Raw genomic sequence first — 18,848 nt, 5'->3', positions numbered from 1 at the left:
ACACACACACACAGAGAGAGAGAGAGAGAGAAAGAGAGAGATGATACATTCTACAAAGAAACAAACAAAAAAATCATATTAGCCTTGCATTGTTTTACAAATCTTTTAAACAAATCTTTAAAGAGCTAAGAGTGGCCCACCTACAGACTCAGGCATAGCCTCTGGCATATTTATAACGGTATCAAATAGGAATGTTTTAAATGTTTTACATTAATTCGTAGGCTACCTAGGTACCAACCAACTAACATGGCCTCTAAGCCAGTAGGCAAAGCATTACAACGTAGCCAATCTTTATTAATAATAACATTTTGGTCGGCTACTATGTTGCTACAATGTTATGAAAGTTTCCAGGTCTTTGCATTTTGCCACCTTGTTGCAACTACGCAGGTCTATCTGCCTTTCGGCTGACGTAAGTGAACTGTCACAACCCGTCACAACCACTGCCATGGGAGAGGGGAAGTGTACATGCAAAATTCGTTTGTTGTTGTCTGTGAAGTTAGCGTGCTAGCCAGCTTCTTTATCAACAAAAGAGGGTCAGCCTTCTATCTAGTGATGGTACTAAGTGGCATGTCCAAATATGTCTGAGATGCTACTGAAAGAAATGGAGGAAATATCTCTTACGAGTCACCATAAAGGAATTGAAGAGAATGGTAGCGAGAGGAGTTTCCTTTTGGTTGACGAAAATGAAAACTTACAGGCAAGTTAGCTAACTTATCCTAGCTAACGCAAGCTCAGTTACGTTTTAAGTTGACTGTCGCAACATTAATTAGCGTTTAAAATGTGTTTGTTTGGAAAGAGGTAGCCTAATAACCAGTCAACGAAAACATCCTCATACAATTTGGTGTATATTGTTGCTGAGTCATGCAAGTTACCTTTAACCGGGAGTTGTTATTATGGGGTTGCACACGTGTTAGCTTAATATAGCTAGCATTGTATATCAGTCTTGTTGTTTTTCTTAGGTTTGAGGATGTGATGTAAGTTAGCTAATTAGCTGACAAGCTAGAAGCTGTCACTCATCTCTTCGACACCCGTACAACCAAAATAATATGTTGAAATGCCTTAGCGGTATGAATTAATTTATCAACAGCTCGGCCAAATGTGCACTGTCTAGTTATAAGCAGCATTATACTTGCCACCTAAACAGTGTTGGTGGAATCTGAGAGGGTGGTCCCCACACTGTTAGCTTGTTGGGTCAATGTTAGCTATTCTTCGTTAGCTTGCAAGACAGGCCAGTTGCAGTTGTTTAGAATCACAACGACAAATCGCTGTCACACAGTTGTTAGTAACTGTCACCCTGTTGTAAAGTAACTTCCGATCCAGCTTCTGGTGTTGCTGGCTAGCTTTGTATATAGCTTCCATATTTCCTCAACTCTACCCGGACGGAAAGTACCTTGAAGTAGTATATGGGAGCGCCCCTGGTGTTCGGTTTACTCTGATGGCTTCCTTGGACAGTCACATGCCTCTCCAAGCTTATGAGTCATGGTTTGTCACCTGTGAACTCTGATCACCTGTATTGTTATCAATTATTGTCAGGAGTTCCGTGTGTTATTGCTGCGCGAGTAACTCCAACGTAACATATAACGTACCTACATAACTTCAGAAATTATACAATGAAGTAAAGTGTATTTGTGGTGGTCAGAGACGGATCTAGAAGATCTTTGTGGTGGGTCACTTAAAACACTCCTTCCTGTTCTGGTGTAACTTCTTTTAAGCAATCTGATTGGTTTACTGCCATGGTACAGAATGCCCACCTTATTGTCTTGCTACACAAAACAAAGCGGTGAGGCAGGGCACTCACTCCAGAAATCTTCACATCAGGTAGAACTCAAGAACCCCTCAAGAACTCTTAAGAACTCGACTTTGGCTTAACCTTTTTCTACACGCTCTCCTGCACCCTCCTCTCTCCCCTCTCAGGTTCGTGATGTCGAGCATTTCCTACAGAAGCTGGGCTTTGACAGTGACAGCACCCTTGGCGTCAAGGTCTTGTCCATCTTTGGCAACACCGGTGATGGCAAATCCCACACACTCAACCATGTGCTTTTTGACGGAGAGGAGGTGTTCGCCACCTCGCCCTCCCCCACCACCTGCACGGTCGGTGTGTGGGCTGCCTTCGAGCCCAGTCTGGGCCTGGTCGTCCTGGATACCGAGGGCCTCCTCGGCGCCACCACCCACCAGAACCGCCGAATGCGGCTGCTGCTGAAGGTGCTGGCCGTGTCGGACATTGTGGTGTACCGGACACGGGCCGAGCGGCTGCACAACGACATGTTCCAGTTCCTGGGGAGCGCCTCTGCTGCCTACCTGCGGTACTTCACCCCGCAGCTGCGCGCCCTCTCCAGCCGCTGCGGCCTGGACGTGCCCCTCTCCAGCCTGGGGCCTGCCGTGATGGTGTTCCAGGAGACGTCACGCACACAGCTGCTGGGACAGGGTAAGGGCGTGGGCACAGCACACATGAACACACTCGAGACACTCAAACTGACCTCAGATTACCTTTGCGCATGTATGCAGATGCATGTCTTATCATTGTGCCCATCCATATGTTTACCACTTGCTAACATGCTCCGCTAAGAGTTTAGTAGATGATGCCCAACGTGTCTCTCCCCTAACACACATAGAAATGTTCTAATGCATTAACCGGTACATCAAACCCATTTTAATCTGTTCAGCAGATCAAATCAGTATCCAAAAGAATCAGAGATGATCTGCACAACAGAGAGCTAAGACGGTACCTGTAAACGGTGCCACTAAACAGTGAGACCATACATGACCATAATAATCAGATAACTGGGAATAATGAAATAATGGTAATAATCTGATCTCGCGTGTTTACATGCACTTCAGTAATGCGGTAATCAGAAAAACCTAGTTTACATGATTCCGTCCATTAGTCGGATTTCTTTCAAAGTATGTGATGTAAAACTCAAACTTCCTGTTATTAAGTGTGCTTGCAAAGCAGCACACTTATTGTTCTTCTTAAGTTTTATTATTATTCCCGTCTCCCTAATGTTTTGTCAGCTCTAGCACCTAGGCCCTTTGAGACAGAGACACCGTTCCAACTTTAAAACGTCCGGTCAGTACCGGTCTAAGTTGGTCGCGAAGATGACGTCAGGTGGGCGTGTCGTTCGTCCGCCATATTGTATTGAACAGAAAGCGAAACTAAATTTTCACAGGTCACAAATTTGGTCCGAACGCCACGAAACTTGACATACATTATCCTTGGACCAAGCCTCACAAAAGTTACCAGAAGGATTTTTGATTTTCGAAAGTGTTTGCCCGTCACAGCCAAACGAAATCGGCGGCGAAGCTCCGAAACAGGAAGTCGTCCATATCCCAGGAACACTGTCACATATCGATACCAAATTTTGTGTTTGAACTCGGGACTCCAATGTGAGGGTGCATAAGCTAAAAAAAAAAGAAAACATTACAAAAGGTTCCAGCATTTGGCAAACCACCCACCCGTATTTGGTAACTATCACCTTCCACATTTGCAGTTGTTCTGGTACATCTATCACAATGCCTTCTAAGTATGCACAATGTCTCCGGGCAACCTTGCCCAATCATGAAATCCTTGCTCTGCCATGGGATAGTATGGAGTTACGAACTGAAATGGTAAGGAGAACTTTAGCTATTTATTGCTGACGTAGTACAGTTATTTTCACATCCACGGTATTCAAATTAAAATTTTCATTATTGTTAAATATCATGATGGGAGAGTATTATTAAAAATGTTACAAGTATGCAAATGCATATGTTTACGGGCATTTAGGTTTTACTGTGTTGTTTTGTTGTAAAGGCATTCTAGGCCGTAATGAACAGTGGTCGGCAGCACTCCATAGGCTATACCTATTAATATGAATAGGTGTTTCTGTAAACCTAGGGACAATAAACAGCTATCTCTGTTACAAAAACGAGCTGGTAATCACTCATTGAAGAGGGAACTATGATAAAAAGATTGTTTTCCTAAAAGCATGGAGTTGACGAAAGAATAAGCAAGCAATGTCACGTTAATGTTAAATAGCCTACATCTGAACGCTAGGTGGCAAAGTTGTATTGCATTTCACTAGTGTACTTGAAATATGGCGTGAGCTTCACAAGTAAGGAAGGTGCAAATATTATGTAATTTATCATGGGATATTATTGGAAATGTTATTTCTTGTTTATTCTAATTGCAAACCACACATATCCCTTTCATAATCACACGTACACTTTTAACAAAGATCCTTGATTACTAGTTCCGCTTTAACCCTCTCTGCTTTTAATACCTTGAAAAGACTATCATTTTGTTTATTTGATGTTGCCTAGCAACAGTGTTCAGAGCAAAGATTCTAGAACAGAGCTTCAGAGAGACACGTTTTGAGTTCGTGGCCAAGTACCTAAAATATCGGTTTCCATGTGTATGTGCTGGATGGTGTGCTTCCTTTATGAAAGTAAGTGTTTTATAGAGTTACAGACATAATGAGTCATGTTGTAGTGGTCCACATAAATGTGCCCCTTCTGTTATTAGAATGCTAAGCGGAGATTTAACATCATCCATTTATTTCATGTGTGGCTAGAAGCTAGCTAGCTATGTCATAGGGAGGAGATGTTGCTGTAACGTTATGGGATTTATTTTGCTTAGCGTAATGCCATGGTCATTTGATTTGAGATGCTTGTACTCGTAACTTCGTCGCTCGTAACTTTAGGACTCCTATTTTTTTTTTACTAAGAGTAATTCAGGAAGCATTTCAGCCCTAAAAGTAGCGCCTGAGTCTGTGACAGCTTAAGCGAGGACTCCTAATAAGACCGATTCACAAACAATGTTTTGTGGTGGCATTTCACGTCGCGATGTTTTGAAATGCGTCTAACAATCACAAGGGAACAGTTTTGCATTGTAGGCATAACTAAGGGATGCAGTAACACCAACAACAACAACCAAAACTAGCCTACTCATTGTTTACATGTACATTAAATATAACGTTTCATTGTGAATCAAATTGAAAGATTCTCCTCTTTGCAAACGTTGGCATAGGCATATGGTGACAGATTAATTTAATAATGTTGCTGCGTGAATCACGGTAAGCGCGAATGAAGTGGCCACTTCTTAATGGGACTCACTGTATGGAAGTAGGCTAAGTAAAATAGAGATGTTTAAAATACCGGTAAGATAAAGTTAGGATATGCCCGCTTGACAACGGCAGAGATAACTGGCCTTTGGCCATAGCAACCATCCATTTAGAACGACTGGCCTTCATAGCAACCAAGGATCTTAGCTGTGATTCATGTAGCTACAGTATGCATGCAATGTGATGCAAAGTATAGAAAGGTGATGAAATATACAGAGACAGGTCAAGAAATATAGTGCAATGTAGTATACAGTTGATTTACAGAAGGTGGTTTAGAGTAATATGAATTAAATATAAATATGTGCAGTGTATTAGCAGTTATCTCATACAATAAGTAGAATAATGTATGTAGATGTAGCAGTAACATTATAATAGTAGAAATAATAATATAGACATATGCAGTGTATTAACAGAATATAATAAAACAGAATAAATATGGATATTCAATATGACAAATATATAACAGATATGTACATAACATACAGCTATGTGCAGTGTGGAAACAGTGTCATTGCAGTGCAGAAACAACATTTTAAGAGTAGTAAGAATAAGTCTATGTGCAGGATGAATAGTATAAAGATCAGTAGAATAACTATGTATAAATGTAATTACAGTAGGCCTATGTACATTTGTAAATAAATATTGGTGAGAGGGATAAATTCATTTTATTTAATCGTAAAAGTAAATTGCATTCAATTAAATTGCAATTAAAAATCTTTCCAGTAGGCTTTAATGTCACGCAAAAAGTACAACCAAAGCTGAGCTTGATCAACTAGAACGTCTAAAGAACCAGAACTTGAGTGTAGTTTTTTGCTGGGTCCCAGGCCATGTTGGTCTGAGGGGAAATGAGAAAGCGGACAGTGCTGCTAAGCAAGCCCTCAATGAAGAAGTCACAGAATGTCAAATCCCTGCCCCAGACCTTAAACCTATACTGAACTCTTACATCTCAGATAAGTGGCAATCTGAATAAGATTAAAATGTACCAACAAGCAAGCTGTTGGTACATTTTAATCTTATCAAGATTTTAATCAAGCTTTCATGATCCACTGGGTCGTTATGGGCCACACAAAATACGGTGTTGCTAAAATTACTCCTATTGTGGCTATTAGAGACATGCGTTCATGAGTATCCAGCTACATTCAATGAGTTAAGTAAAATACATTCACACACACACAAAAAACATCACTAATGTTGTGGACATTCCTTTATTCTGAGATACATCAATAGGCTCTCAAAACAATCCCAAACAGACATAAGGTCTTTATAGAGCAAATCCATATAGATTATTTGTCAAATAAACCAGTAAAACAGAATTAGGGGATGGAATATATTAAAATAAATCAGTGAAAAAGTATCCTGACAAACAAGCAGCATTTTAATGCCTTAGTCATATTTCATAATTTCAATTTTTTCTCTAGGTTACCTGATAGCCCAGTTTGAGAGGTGCAAGACGCGTGACATTATTTATTTTTGCAGCCAATCACTGCTGTTGTTTTATTTTATTGATTTGATTTTAGTCATAGAAGCTAAAATCGAAGGCAGGCCACAGGTAAAATCCAACGAACCGCATTCACCCCGCAAGGCAATAGTTGAATAGAGCTTTTGAGGTATTGCTACTGCTCCAACACTGAAAGGCACTGTTAGAATGCTTGGATCAAGCCAGGTTCAGCATAGCGTATGTCACTGTCTGCTCACGTTGGTGACCGGACCAGGGCAAGCACACTTTCGCAGTTCCCGCCGGAAATGCAGTCTAGTTTTCAAGTGCGTAATTGTTTCACACTTCTTCTGAAGCCTGCCTCCGCCTTTTTTGCCGACACCTTTCGAAGTGTGTCCCCATGTCTATTTTTATTCCGATTAGGAAATGGAGTATATTAAGGCTTTTCATCTCGTTAAGCATAACATTGGTTTCCTTTTCGCTCCAGAAGTGACTATTGCTTGTGGATTTATTGCTGCTCCACACCATGTTTGTTGTTGTCTAGTCGCTGCTCGCGTTACTTTTGACTACATCACATTCGTTTTCTACGGTTTTTACACATGCGCAGATATAAAAGAACTAGCCTAAATAAATCTGACTAACGGTATACATGATGAAATCAGATTATTGGGAAAAAATCTAGGTGTGATTTCTCATCAGATAATGGCCATTCTCTGATAAAGCATATCACATTATGCCGTTTACATGACCACTTGAATAATTTAATAATTCCAGAAATAAGATAATGATGAGATTATTAGTGTGCATGTAAACAAGCTCACTGTGAATGGGTGCTTTCTGGTGTGTGGATCAGCAATTAGTACAGTTAGCAGGCCATTCCAGTCAAGAAGAACAGCCTTTAAAACTTCAGTTTGACCTAAGGGGTTGGGTATAATACAAAAGTGGATATCTCCAGTGAGCTCACCAACCCCATGGCCATATTTTTACCTGTGGGATGGAATGTTGATGTACACCTAAGGGGAGGGGAAGTGAACCATAGAACTGGAATGCAACCCTGGCCTTCGAGACAGCAATGTGTATTTCCTCTACTTTCCTCCACTCCCATCTACTTTTTGTTGTTATATAATGAAGTGAATAGCTGGCATGCACATCAGGTTTCAGCCACCCAGTCTATTTAGTTAAAAACTGAGAATACACCACTTTCTGGATGTGTTTTATTTTTTGGCTGACTCATTCACGCTTCCATATGGCACCACGCCACTGCTGGCCTTGGGCAGGCTCCTGGTGATCCCCAAGAGTCTCTCTCTACTTTATTCTTTAATTAAGTAAGCAAAGTATACTTATCATAGTGATCAGTATCTTTATCACAGGATCTGAGAGCTGTTTCCCCAACATGTCCCTCACAGATAGCTCATGTCCAGGCCAGGCTGACACGCTACTGCAGAAGCGCTTCCATGACCTCAACCTGACCACTGAAGCCTTCAGCTCGTTCCAGTATGTGGGCACTCAGACCATCACGCCCCCTACAGACTACTCCCAGCTCCTGCAAGCTGTCAGGCACCAGGTGAAGAACATGGCTACCCGCGCCCCACGCGCACCTAGTATTGTCTTCAGTGCGCTGCAGGTAAGTGTATGTGTGCATGTGTATGTGTGCGAGTGCACTAGGACTGCTAGGACTGCATTTGTGTGCCTGTATGTGTGGGCATATTTATACTTTATAGGTATCTCTGAAGGTCTTCCGTATAGTAGAATAGTCTATATAGTAATAGCAGAAGTGTAAGCACACTTATAGTTATTAGTGTGTGGGTCAGTTAATATCTCTGGTCGTTGAGCTGGTTGTAGTTTAATTTTGGTTACACTTTACTTGACAGTATCGACATAAGAGTGACATGACACTGTCATAAATGTGTCATAAACAAGTCATAAACATTCGGTTTTTGTCATAACAAGTTAGGTTTAGGGTTAGGGCTAGGGTTAGGGTTAGTATTAGGATTAGGATCAGGGTTAGAGTTCATGTGTCATGACAGTGGCATGTGTTCATGACAGTGTCTTGTCACTCTTATGTCGATACTGTCAAGTAAAGTGTTACCAATTTTCAGTGTGCACTCATAGTGTAAACCATAGAGGCCCGTCAGAGTGTACATTATATGAAGATGATCTCCAGACTGTCCTCATCCTTGCCTCTCTTCTTTTTCTTTGTCCCCTCTTGTCTTAGGCCCTGAGTGAGAGGTTCTGTGGGGACATTTCTGATGAGAGGGTCAGCGTCTACTCCTTCTTCCCGGATGAGTACTTCACCTGCCCATCAGTTTGCCTCAGCTGCAAGTGAGTGCCCTGGAAGAGATCAATTCGCTGTTCTTAGTTGAGATGGCACTATTTGATCAAAATGAATGGAGTGAGCATCTGAGGAAGAATGACCACTTTGGCTTATAGAGGACTGCAGTTAGTTGTGAGCAGTCTGTAAGAGTTTGTGAAATTAGATCGAGCACATTGAGGATATCTCTGGAGATTATTTGGGTGATTAGAAACATTAACTCAGACTAAACTATGACAATGCCCTCATTTCGCAGTAGTTTTTTTTTCTTTGTTTGTTCTCTCTGACAGGAAATATGATCAAAAAACTTATAACATTGATACTTTTTTTTTTTCTTTGTTTGTTCTCTCTGACAGGAAATATGATCACAAACCTTATAACATTGATACTTTTTATAGGCATCTGTTTTCCTCCAGCGTTTGGGAGTGAACTGACAATTTCAGATGGCTGTATAGATGAATGTTGCATAAAGATTAGTAGACACCTGAATATGGTGTGTTGTTTTGTCACATTCCTAGTGTGCGGTGCAAGAATGGCATGAACCACCAGAAGGACGGTGTACACCACAGAGCTGATGGCTTGTGCCAGTATGCTCATCAGTACAACAACAAGGTCCTCATTTGTAAGGTAATAACCACTTTAAAATAGGCTATTACCCACAAAGTGTACCGTCCAACTGCTTCTAAGATGGGGTTTCAGTGAAATAATGTAAATGAGTTACAAGCTGCTTGTTTGCAAAGTAATAACTCACCAAGACAAACTATTACAGCACAAATTTCAGGACCAGCTGTGTCTGTGGTGGTCTTACTGAAACAATTTCATATCTGTTAACAATAACAAGATTGCTGATTACAATATGATAGCACTTGTAAAATTACTCTCAACTATAGTATTTCATATCTTTATACATTGAAACTTTCAGTGCAGCGAATCCAGATATTTACCAGACCTGGAAAATTCACCATAACCAGTCCAATAGTCAGTAATTAGGTCCAGTGGGTAGCAAAATGCTATTTATATTTAGTTTTGATGTTAAAAGTAAAAGCTATGTAAGATTTAAGTGGGGTGACTCATGCTCTGCAGTCAGATTCCCATATTTCACTTTTGGACTACTGCTGTCTTGGATGAGTCATTGTAGTCATTCTGTGTTCCATGTTTGTCACTGCATATGTGCCATGTGATCTGTGTGGTGGTGGCAAAGCGTAAACATTATCGCAGGTGTTTGGCAACACAAGAAATAATTCAGAGGGAGGAACAGCAGTCTTGTGTGCTTGTTCCCACTAAGTTGTTAACTGGAAGGTGCTTATACAAGCCTCCTGAGATGGCTGCCAGGACTGCAGAAGGAAAACAAACGGGTCCATTCATTTGCTTTGGCAGGCTATCAGTGGTTAATCAGATCAGTGTAGAGGAGGAGGCTGAGTGACATTCTGAAGGTGTAAAGTGCATCACTATGGCCTTCATTCGAGCCTTATCAGATAATCAAAGCAAATGAAATCAGAGCACATTAATTGAAAATGAATGAAATAACTTTATAAGAGTAGTGCATACATGTTCTGGTGGCTTTTAGGATTTAGGTATGAGCTACACCAGGCGCGTAACTGAAGGCGTTCAGTTCGCGACGCGAAAAATTCATTTTAAAAGACTGGTCTATTTTTTTCTAACGTACACGCTGCTATCACGTCTAGTGTAGCTACTTCCATTGATTATAGTGGGAGCTAATTGTTATAGCAGACGCTACGTGAACGGAACGCTTCAGTTGCGTGCCTGGTGTAGCTCATACCTTATTCTTACACCTCCAAGATACCCTCATGTCTGTGGGAAATACTTTTTCACTAGAGTTAGGGCTTTGGGTAACAGTTTAGTAATGCTTGCTTTTAACACAATCTGCTTTGGTGTTGTTTATTTTATTTATTGTTTCTCAGGTAATATGAAGCGTTCCTTCTCATGTTTATGTTTTTCTTGTGACCTCTGCTCTGCTCCCAGAGGTGCTATGAGGGAGGTCGGGAGATGATTGTGATACCCAAGACCTCAGCCTCAACCGACAACCCCTGGTTTGGCCTAGCCAAATATGCCTGGTCAGGGTAAGTGAGCTACACACACACACACACACACACACACACACACACACACACACACAAACACAAACACACACACATACTGTAAGTTTGATTAAGTTTTAATCCATATCCAAACATGCTATTTGATAGAAGAATAAGTAGATCAGAAACATATGTTTTACACATGATCCGTACAATGACTTCTACGATATGTATAATTAAACACTGCCTTTTCTCAGGTATGTACTCGAGTGTCCCACCTGTGGCATCATCTACCGCAGTCGGCAGTACTGGATGGGGAACCAGGACCCTGAGGGCAGTGTGGTCCGAACCGAAGTCAAGCACGTCTGGCCTGGGGTGAGACCACCCATCCACACACAGTCTGATTCCTTACGTAATCAATTCCCAGTGTTGCTACTAGACACAGTGTTGCTACTAGACAGCTATTCTATATGATGATGTTCCAGTTGAAGAGTTACTCTACAAAACTTGTACTCTATGGTCACCATTGACTTGATGCAGGTAGTGCATTTTCAAATAATTTTTCATTGTCAATGTTGCACAGTTTTGTTGTCAAATGTTGCTGAGCTTCTCCAGAGACATCGTAAGGCAATAGCGTGTCAGCCATTTCTTTGCCAGACTGTGTACATCATGTCTGCTATGAGTGAAGTACTCCTGCTGGATGTTTCCCTCTCTCCCTTCCAGTCAGAGCTGTTCCCCACCGACCATCAGAATGCAGCCCAGCGGGTCCTGGACGGCATGAACTTCGTCATCCAGTCAGTGTCCGAGTACAGCACCGGACCCACCAAGGCCATCACGTCCTGGCTCACAGACCAGGTGGCGCCGCCTTACTGGAGGCCCAATGCAGAAATCATGGTGAGGCACCCTCATTAAGCTAGATTTCTAATTCTGCGAGTCCACACAGTGACTATGCTGTTGCCTCTAAGCCGTCGTGAACCTTTTTCTGTTCTGCGTCTCCCATGTCTGCGTCTGTGTCTGTTTTTTCTTGCTTAGATTTTGTAAAGGTTATTGAGAAGTAGACACAGTATATTTCAATAACCTAGTTATTGTAACCAGAAAATGAGTCTGAGGTTATTTGCGAGGTGTCTGCCAGCCAGTTTATGTTATGTTAGCAAGCGAACAAAGTACTGCTTGCTGGTGCAGTGCTGATTTCGAAACATTCCTGACAAAGAGACACCATACAATCGGATGACCCCATCATTGTAACCAAAAATATGTCTGAGTTTATTTGCATAGCTTCTTTCAGCGAACTAGCATGTTGCTACTACCCACAGTAGACTACTGGAGCACAATGGCTATAAACACACAGGCTGAGTTGACCAATTACAGCCTTTGTGGTCTATGTCGCCTTGACGCAAAATGACAGTTTTTTGGAGGTGCGCATCAAGCGACAGCACAGGGCTTGGAGGGGATACATGGCAACGCAGAGGTCTCTCTGGGGCTACGCCGTTGATTCTACACAGAAGCATAAATCAAGCTTACATCATGCAGTACTTGCATCATGCAGTACTAGTATATCATGCGTGGGCATTTATCTTTGCTATATTGTGTTGTGTTGCATTGCATTTTCACTCATGAACAGATTCTTGCCAACAAAGCTGGCTGTGTGAAAGGTATGTGAAAATCGATGATGTGCAAGTAATTACTTTCTCAAGGACAAAAGGACATTTTCTGACATCCCACAGTATGAAATCCTCAACAGGGACTCTTCAGTGTTCCTGTTGATTTGGAACAAGACAGAAATGACAGTCTGTACTCTTTACTTGAACATTGTGTGACTCATCTTTTATTGCTGAAGTGCCTCTTTTTTCAACTATTTATCATTACAATTCATTTTCCAAAAGCAGCCAGCTGTGCTAGCCTTGGCGTTATCACCATGGATACAGGTTGTCATTACCCTCTCTGGTTTTCTTCCTCTGTTTGTCTCTACACTTACACCCTTTTCTCGATCTTTACTTCTCTTCCTCTGTTCCACCAACATCCTGTCTTTCTCCCTCTCTCTTTCTCTTCATCCATTCATTTTTTTTTCTCTTAATCGTCCATGTTTTTCTCTTCTTCGACCCATCCTACTATTTTCATAACTCCTTGTATCATGTCATCTTTATTTCTTTGTTTCTCTCTCTCTCTCTCTCTCTCTCTCTCTCTCCTCCCTCCCTCCCTCCCTCTCTCTCTCTCCTCCCTCCCTCCCTCTCTCTCTCTCTCTCTCTCTCTCTCTCTCTCTTTCTTGCTGTCTGTCTGTGTCTGTATCAGGCGTGCCGTGCCTGTGAGAAGCCCTTTGAGGAGCTGGAACGGAAGCACCACTGTCGTGCATGTGGCGAGGGCTTCTGCCAAGCCTGCTCGTCCCGCTCCATGCCTGTACCGGAGCGCGGCTGGGGCAGCGGGCCCGTGCGCGTCTGCGATGCCTGCTACCGCCAGGGAGGCCCCAACACCACCACCACCATCACCACCAACCAAGGTAAACAGCTCAGACCATCCCATCCTAGCCCGTCGCCTGGCACACTGAGCAAAGCATACTGGGCATGGTGCGGAGTGCTAAATTAGCAGTCAGATTGTTTGTTAGTCATGGGCATCACAAGGGAAGCCATTGCTTCCAGTGTAAGCAAGGGTGTGTTGGGAAAGTGTTTTCAAGTATTCAGAAAACAGTCAGAATGTAGATTTTAATGGAAAGAATCAAATTCAACATGGACATAATGTTCCTTGAATTGTGCTTTGTCTTCCTTATGTCTGGTCATTGCCCCTGCCTCTCTCTCTCTCTCTCTCTCTCTCTCTCTCTCTCTCTCTCTCTCTCTCTCTCCCATCTCTCTCCCATCTCTCTGTGTGATTTTCATCTTCTATCTGAAGCTTTTAGCTGAGGCTCTCAGAGCAGCAAGACAAGCATGACTCATACCCCTGTTAAATATTAGCATAGAAGGATCCCACTTCAAATGGGGAAATCCAGTTATGACAATGTCAATGTTAAAAACCTCCGTCATCTCTTATAGCTGTCAACCCACTCTGGACCATTTGAGAATGTCTACGTTTAGTGAACAAATTCAGGTTTAGTCGAGAAGAGCAGTAAAGTCCTGCTTTAATTGGCTGTCATTTATGGTTGCCTAGAAACATTATTTCCTGTGAACAAGTCGTTGTGACCTAATACCTCCCACTGTAGAGAAGCAAGAAGAAAACTTGTGCACTCCTACCCTTATTTAAATCTCAAAATCTCAAGTGTATAATTTGTGGCGGTCTTGTAATTGGCTTTCAGAAATGGCTACCAGTATTGAGGGGCGTTCAGAAGTTTTTAGGCCTCCATTTAAAGTGTCATAAGTGTCTGAACTGCAGCATTCTCCAGCATTTCACAGCACTAGTGATATGTCTCATTGACTGGTAATTGGTAAATGCAGTGTGTCAGATCTCACTTTTAGAACTAAAGCATGTTCGGTATGGTTAGATGGATCAACATGAAGTCGCGTCTCCTTTCTTGCAGCGGCCCAGTTGGAGCCACACGCTCTAATGGCGCGTAAAGTGACGGAGGTGGCCCAGTCAACACTGGACATGGTGTCCACCGCTGTGGACTACCCCCTGTGTAAGTATGCGCCACCCACACACACCCTCCTACAGTCTCCTCAGAGGCTTACAGGGCCCTCAGGGCTACACTCCGCCTCATACCGATATGAGAGTCTGGGGGCAAAATCACGGCTCTAGTAGAAGCCAGCTTCCAAAAAGGGAGTTATTTTTGGAAGCCATGATGAAAGGTTTTGCGCCGCGTTTGTGTGGGCTCGTGGAGTGGGGACCGGTGAGCTGGGCTGAGTCGGACAGTAATTACGTGCAGAGAACTGATTTGGTCAGCAGCACGCTGGCTGCTATCGCACAGACCCCCCTGCGTTCACCCCAGCCACGAGATAGATTGGGGGAAATATATTTTCATTGTACTTGCTGAGCGCTCACGAGTCAGCATTTTTTTTTCACTCTCTAGATATAATGATTTCCGGCAGGCATTTTTGTAACGCCAGCATGAAACATTCAGAGAACTTCTGTCAATTATATTATACATTTGTTCTGTATCCATGGCAATAAGTACAAGAAATGAAGCATTGACTAGATAGGTTTGTCATTACAAATGTAACACATTTCCCTTTTGGTTGGTGTAAATATATTACCTCTTCTGTTATTTATAAATAAGCATTTTAAGGCTAAAAGAAGCACTTGCCGATTTAAGAACAAAATAATAGGCACACCAGTCCCAGCATTTTTTGAACTAGAAGAGTAATTCTGGGAGTCTGGGAGAACGGAATAGCCTAGTAGTGGAGTTACACGCAAAGAGAAGGGAAAAGGGTTGTTTCTGTAATGGCACAGTACAGTGTGGTGGAACACAGAATATATAGAGAAGATATACCATCTCAATGAAAATGCAACTGACATCTTTAACCAAATGAAACAACTAACTCGGGTACTAAAATTAAATGAAATCTAAAAATATATTATGAAATTAAACTCCTCTACACAAACATAATAAATAAAACGTCATAACATCATGCAAAGATAATGTCTATTAATTAACGTGAAGCCTTTGTCTCTATTTATTTATTTATTTCCTTACTTATCAATGCGGTCGGCTGTGAAGAGAATGCATATTCACTCAGTAAAGACCTGTCTCTCATGAACCAGTCACTGAATGTAAGCTTGTGTGTGATGCTTTACACTTTGCCATAGCAACTGAGTCGCTCTCTGAGCATAGGACTCCTCAGTGAAAGTTTATTTCCCTCAACAGCTCTGTAAATATGACTTACGAGAAAACTGTTGGTTAGAAACTTCTAGTGCCACTTGGGAATACTCTTAGTGAAAAGATGAAATGCTTTATGAATATGGCCCCTGATCTTTTTGAAAGAGCATTATTTGCTAGGACATATAACATACAGTACCACAGCTTATTATTTGGCTTTTGAACATTTAGAGCAGAAGAGGATCAACAATTGGGCTCTTCTCAGTGCAAGACAACAGCATGCACAAGAAACACCCTGTTTAAAGTGGTGGCGGTGTGAACGTAGTGGTAAGGAGCTGGGCTAGCATGCAGTAGCCAGAAAAGTTGTGGGTTCAATTCCCAGATTCCAGCATTGTGCCCTTCGGCAAAGCACTTAACCCCGATTTGCTCCAGGGACATTGGCCCTTGTAATATAACTAGTGTTCTTGCTGAAAGCAGCACACTATTGTTCTTCTTAGGTCCTTAGATCTTATTTTTTTTATTCCTGTCAGCCCACTTTTTTGGCCAGCTTCTGCTGCTAGAGCTTTTGAGATATCGACACCATTCCAACTATAAAACGTCGGGCCGAAACCAGTGTAAGTTGCTCGCAGAGATGGCTTCACTGACCCTTGTCGTTTTTCTGCCATATTGGATTTTACAGAAAGTGAAACTAAACTTTCACAGGTGACAAATTTTGTCAGATTTTCATGAAACTTGACGTACATGATCCTCAGACCAAGCTTCACAAAAGTTTCCAGAAGGATTTTTGATTTTCGAAAGCGTTCACCCGTCACAGTCAATCGAAGTCAGCTGCAAAGCTGCCAAACAGGATGTAAGCTATCTCAGCGACGCTTTCTTGTATCACAAGAAAACTTGGTGCATGGACTCGGGACTCCATCGTGAGGACACACATACAATTTGGTGCTCTCTGACCTCTAGGGGGCACTGCAACTAGCATTTTGGTGTTTCGGACACGTGTTAAAGGTTGTATCAGCGATTTCAGGCCCAAAAAAGGCCCAAACCCTATAAGCAGGCCGTCAAAAAAACGCGTCTCTGTAGGCAGCCTAGGCTTCGAGATCTGTACACAAAAACAATTGCTACCAACAAGGGAAGGCAACCCCTCAAAGGCAAAATAAAGTGTTTCAACCAATAACCGATGAGATGCGCGTTTAGGAGAGTTTTAATTGCACGGGAGGGAGGGGGAGGGAATAGCGAGCTAGCTCTCTGTTTTGTTTGAACATCAACAGAAGTGACGTATCCCCGCTATCACTGGTACAACCTTTAATGCACGTAACCTTTGACCCGTATGCCCGATGTCGTAAAATGAGGTACTGTTGGAATCCTTGGATCGAGCCTAGTTCAACACACCCTATTTCACTGACTGCATCCGTTGGTGAACCACACCTGAGCAAGCACACACACTTTATGTGTATGTCAATTAGAATGCAATTCCTCGGAAATGCATTCTAATTGACATACAGTATGTAAGTTCCTTTGGATAAAAAGCGTCTGCTAAATTAATAAATGTAAATGTAAAACAGGACTTTACTGTCTCTTCTTCTAACATCCCCCTCTTCTCTCCATCCTCCTCTCGTCTCAGGTTTTGTAAAGGGTGTGGCACGGCCTGACTACTGGGTGCCCGATCACGAGATCGTCGAGTGCCACCAGTGCCACAAGGCCTTCACGCCCAGCATCCCCAAGCATCACTGCCGGGCCTGCGGGCAGGGCGTGTGTGGCGGCTGCTCAGCCCAGAGCCGGCCAGTGCCCTCTCGTGGGTGGGACCATCCGGTGCGGGTGTGTGACGACTGTGCCAGGCAGAAGGACAGCCTGTAGAGGAAACCTGGGAAAGCCTTAGACAGACACTATTTCATATACATAGACTCGCATATACACACACACACACACACACACACACACACACAAACACACTAACACACTCACACATACACACATACCTGCCAAGGAGTCTGAGCTGTCCAAGGCTGTCTGTTCCTCTGTTCATTCTGTTTACTCTTCTTGATGAAAAAGCTGATGCCGTTGTCAGTAGGGGTGGGCGTAGTAAAGTCCTCAGCATGACCATTGGCATCAGGGAATAACTCCACCACTATCCACTCAGCCAAGAGCCTTCTGATTCAGGTGACCCCTCCTCTCGCCCTGCGTCTGTGACTCATCTCAGGCCTCGCTGACCACGTGGAATTCAGGACATGTAGTTAACCCATTCTGCAGCATTTTAAACAAATAAGCAGACACGAGAAACACATTAATCGTCGTATAAACACTTTGTTTTTTCGACAGGGAAATGAGCAAACTATGTATGATTTAATTTGTTTAGAACTTGCTGCTTTTGAGTGAAGCTCTGGTGGAGGTGACAAGACAGGGATGGGCTGTCATCCGCACATCTGCAGATAGCATAAGGACTTTGCCGAGCCAAGTTACACCTCACCTTATCGCGGGACTTTGTCCCTATACACTGAGCACTTTTTTTTTCTGTAGGCAATCCTGGGCACTGGAACGTGCTGCATAGGTCATACAGTCCTCAGCGGAGAGAACAGCCACTAAAATCGGTTCCGCTGGGGCGACCGGTGACGTGACAAATAATAAGCGTTTAGTACATATGCCGTGTAGTTAACATTCCAGTGATGGTCTAAGGCGATAGTTGTCGTCTTCGCACTGCACCTCTCCGTTCCTTATCATATCCAGTGGGTTAATGTTTACCAGTGAGACAGGCGAAATTAACACTTTTTTTTTTCTCATCTCACCAGCTGTGTAATGAATTTGTACTCTTAGTGGAACTCACATGGCCAATAACAATCAAGAGGAGACTGCTGCGTGGTGCAGGTGGCGAGCTTGCTGTGGTCTACAGTGCAGCGTGGGTGCCCGGCTCCTAATGCTGAGTTATATTGAGTTAAAGCTGAGATTGTTGAGGGAGAGGCAAGTCCCTTAAAGCATTTTTAATGCTTCATCTGTGTCCCAGTATCTCCATCTCTCTTTTCCTCTCAGATCATAGACTCTCTTACACTCTCACTGGAAATGTAGCAGTCATATTAGTCCTTTAGACATGCCCCGGAACTGGATATGCAAATGCAAGACTGTACAGTTATTAACCAAAGCTATGATTTTTAAATTGTATATAATTGATGTTCTTCCTCAGACAATCTGTGTTTTTTCTGCTTTCTTGTAATAAGTATTAAAGATGATCATAAACCTT

The 18,848-nt window shown here is 42.6% G+C and overlaps 1 protein-coding gene across 1 annotated transcript; it reads left to right on the top strand.

The window, feature by feature from the left end:
- The first annotated feature begins 430 nt into the window (after positions 1-430).
- si:ch211-11n16.2 (zinc finger FYVE domain-containing protein 1) lies at positions 431-18,848 on the top strand. Its single transcript, XM_042063465.1, has 11 exons — positions 431-697; positions 1,915-2,425; positions 7,941-8,158; positions 8,750-8,856; positions 9,364-9,472; positions 10,829-10,926; positions 11,142-11,259; positions 11,608-11,778; positions 13,174-13,378; positions 14,387-14,485; positions 17,241-18,848. Exons 1-11 carry the CDS (start codon positions 578-580, stop codon positions 17,471-17,473), a joined length of 1,989 nt encoding a protein of 662 aa, XP_041919399.1. The 5' UTR covers positions 431-577; the 3' UTR covers positions 17,474-18,848.

The sequence above is a fragment of the Alosa sapidissima genome, chromosome 15 (assembly GCF_018492685.1).
Source record: "Alosa sapidissima isolate fAloSap1 chromosome 15, fAloSap1.pri, whole genome shotgun sequence".
Lineage (NCBI taxonomy): Eukaryota > Metazoa > Chordata > Actinopteri > Clupeiformes > Clupeidae > Alosa > Alosa sapidissima.
This window is presented reverse-complemented; position numbering and strand designations above follow the sequence as displayed.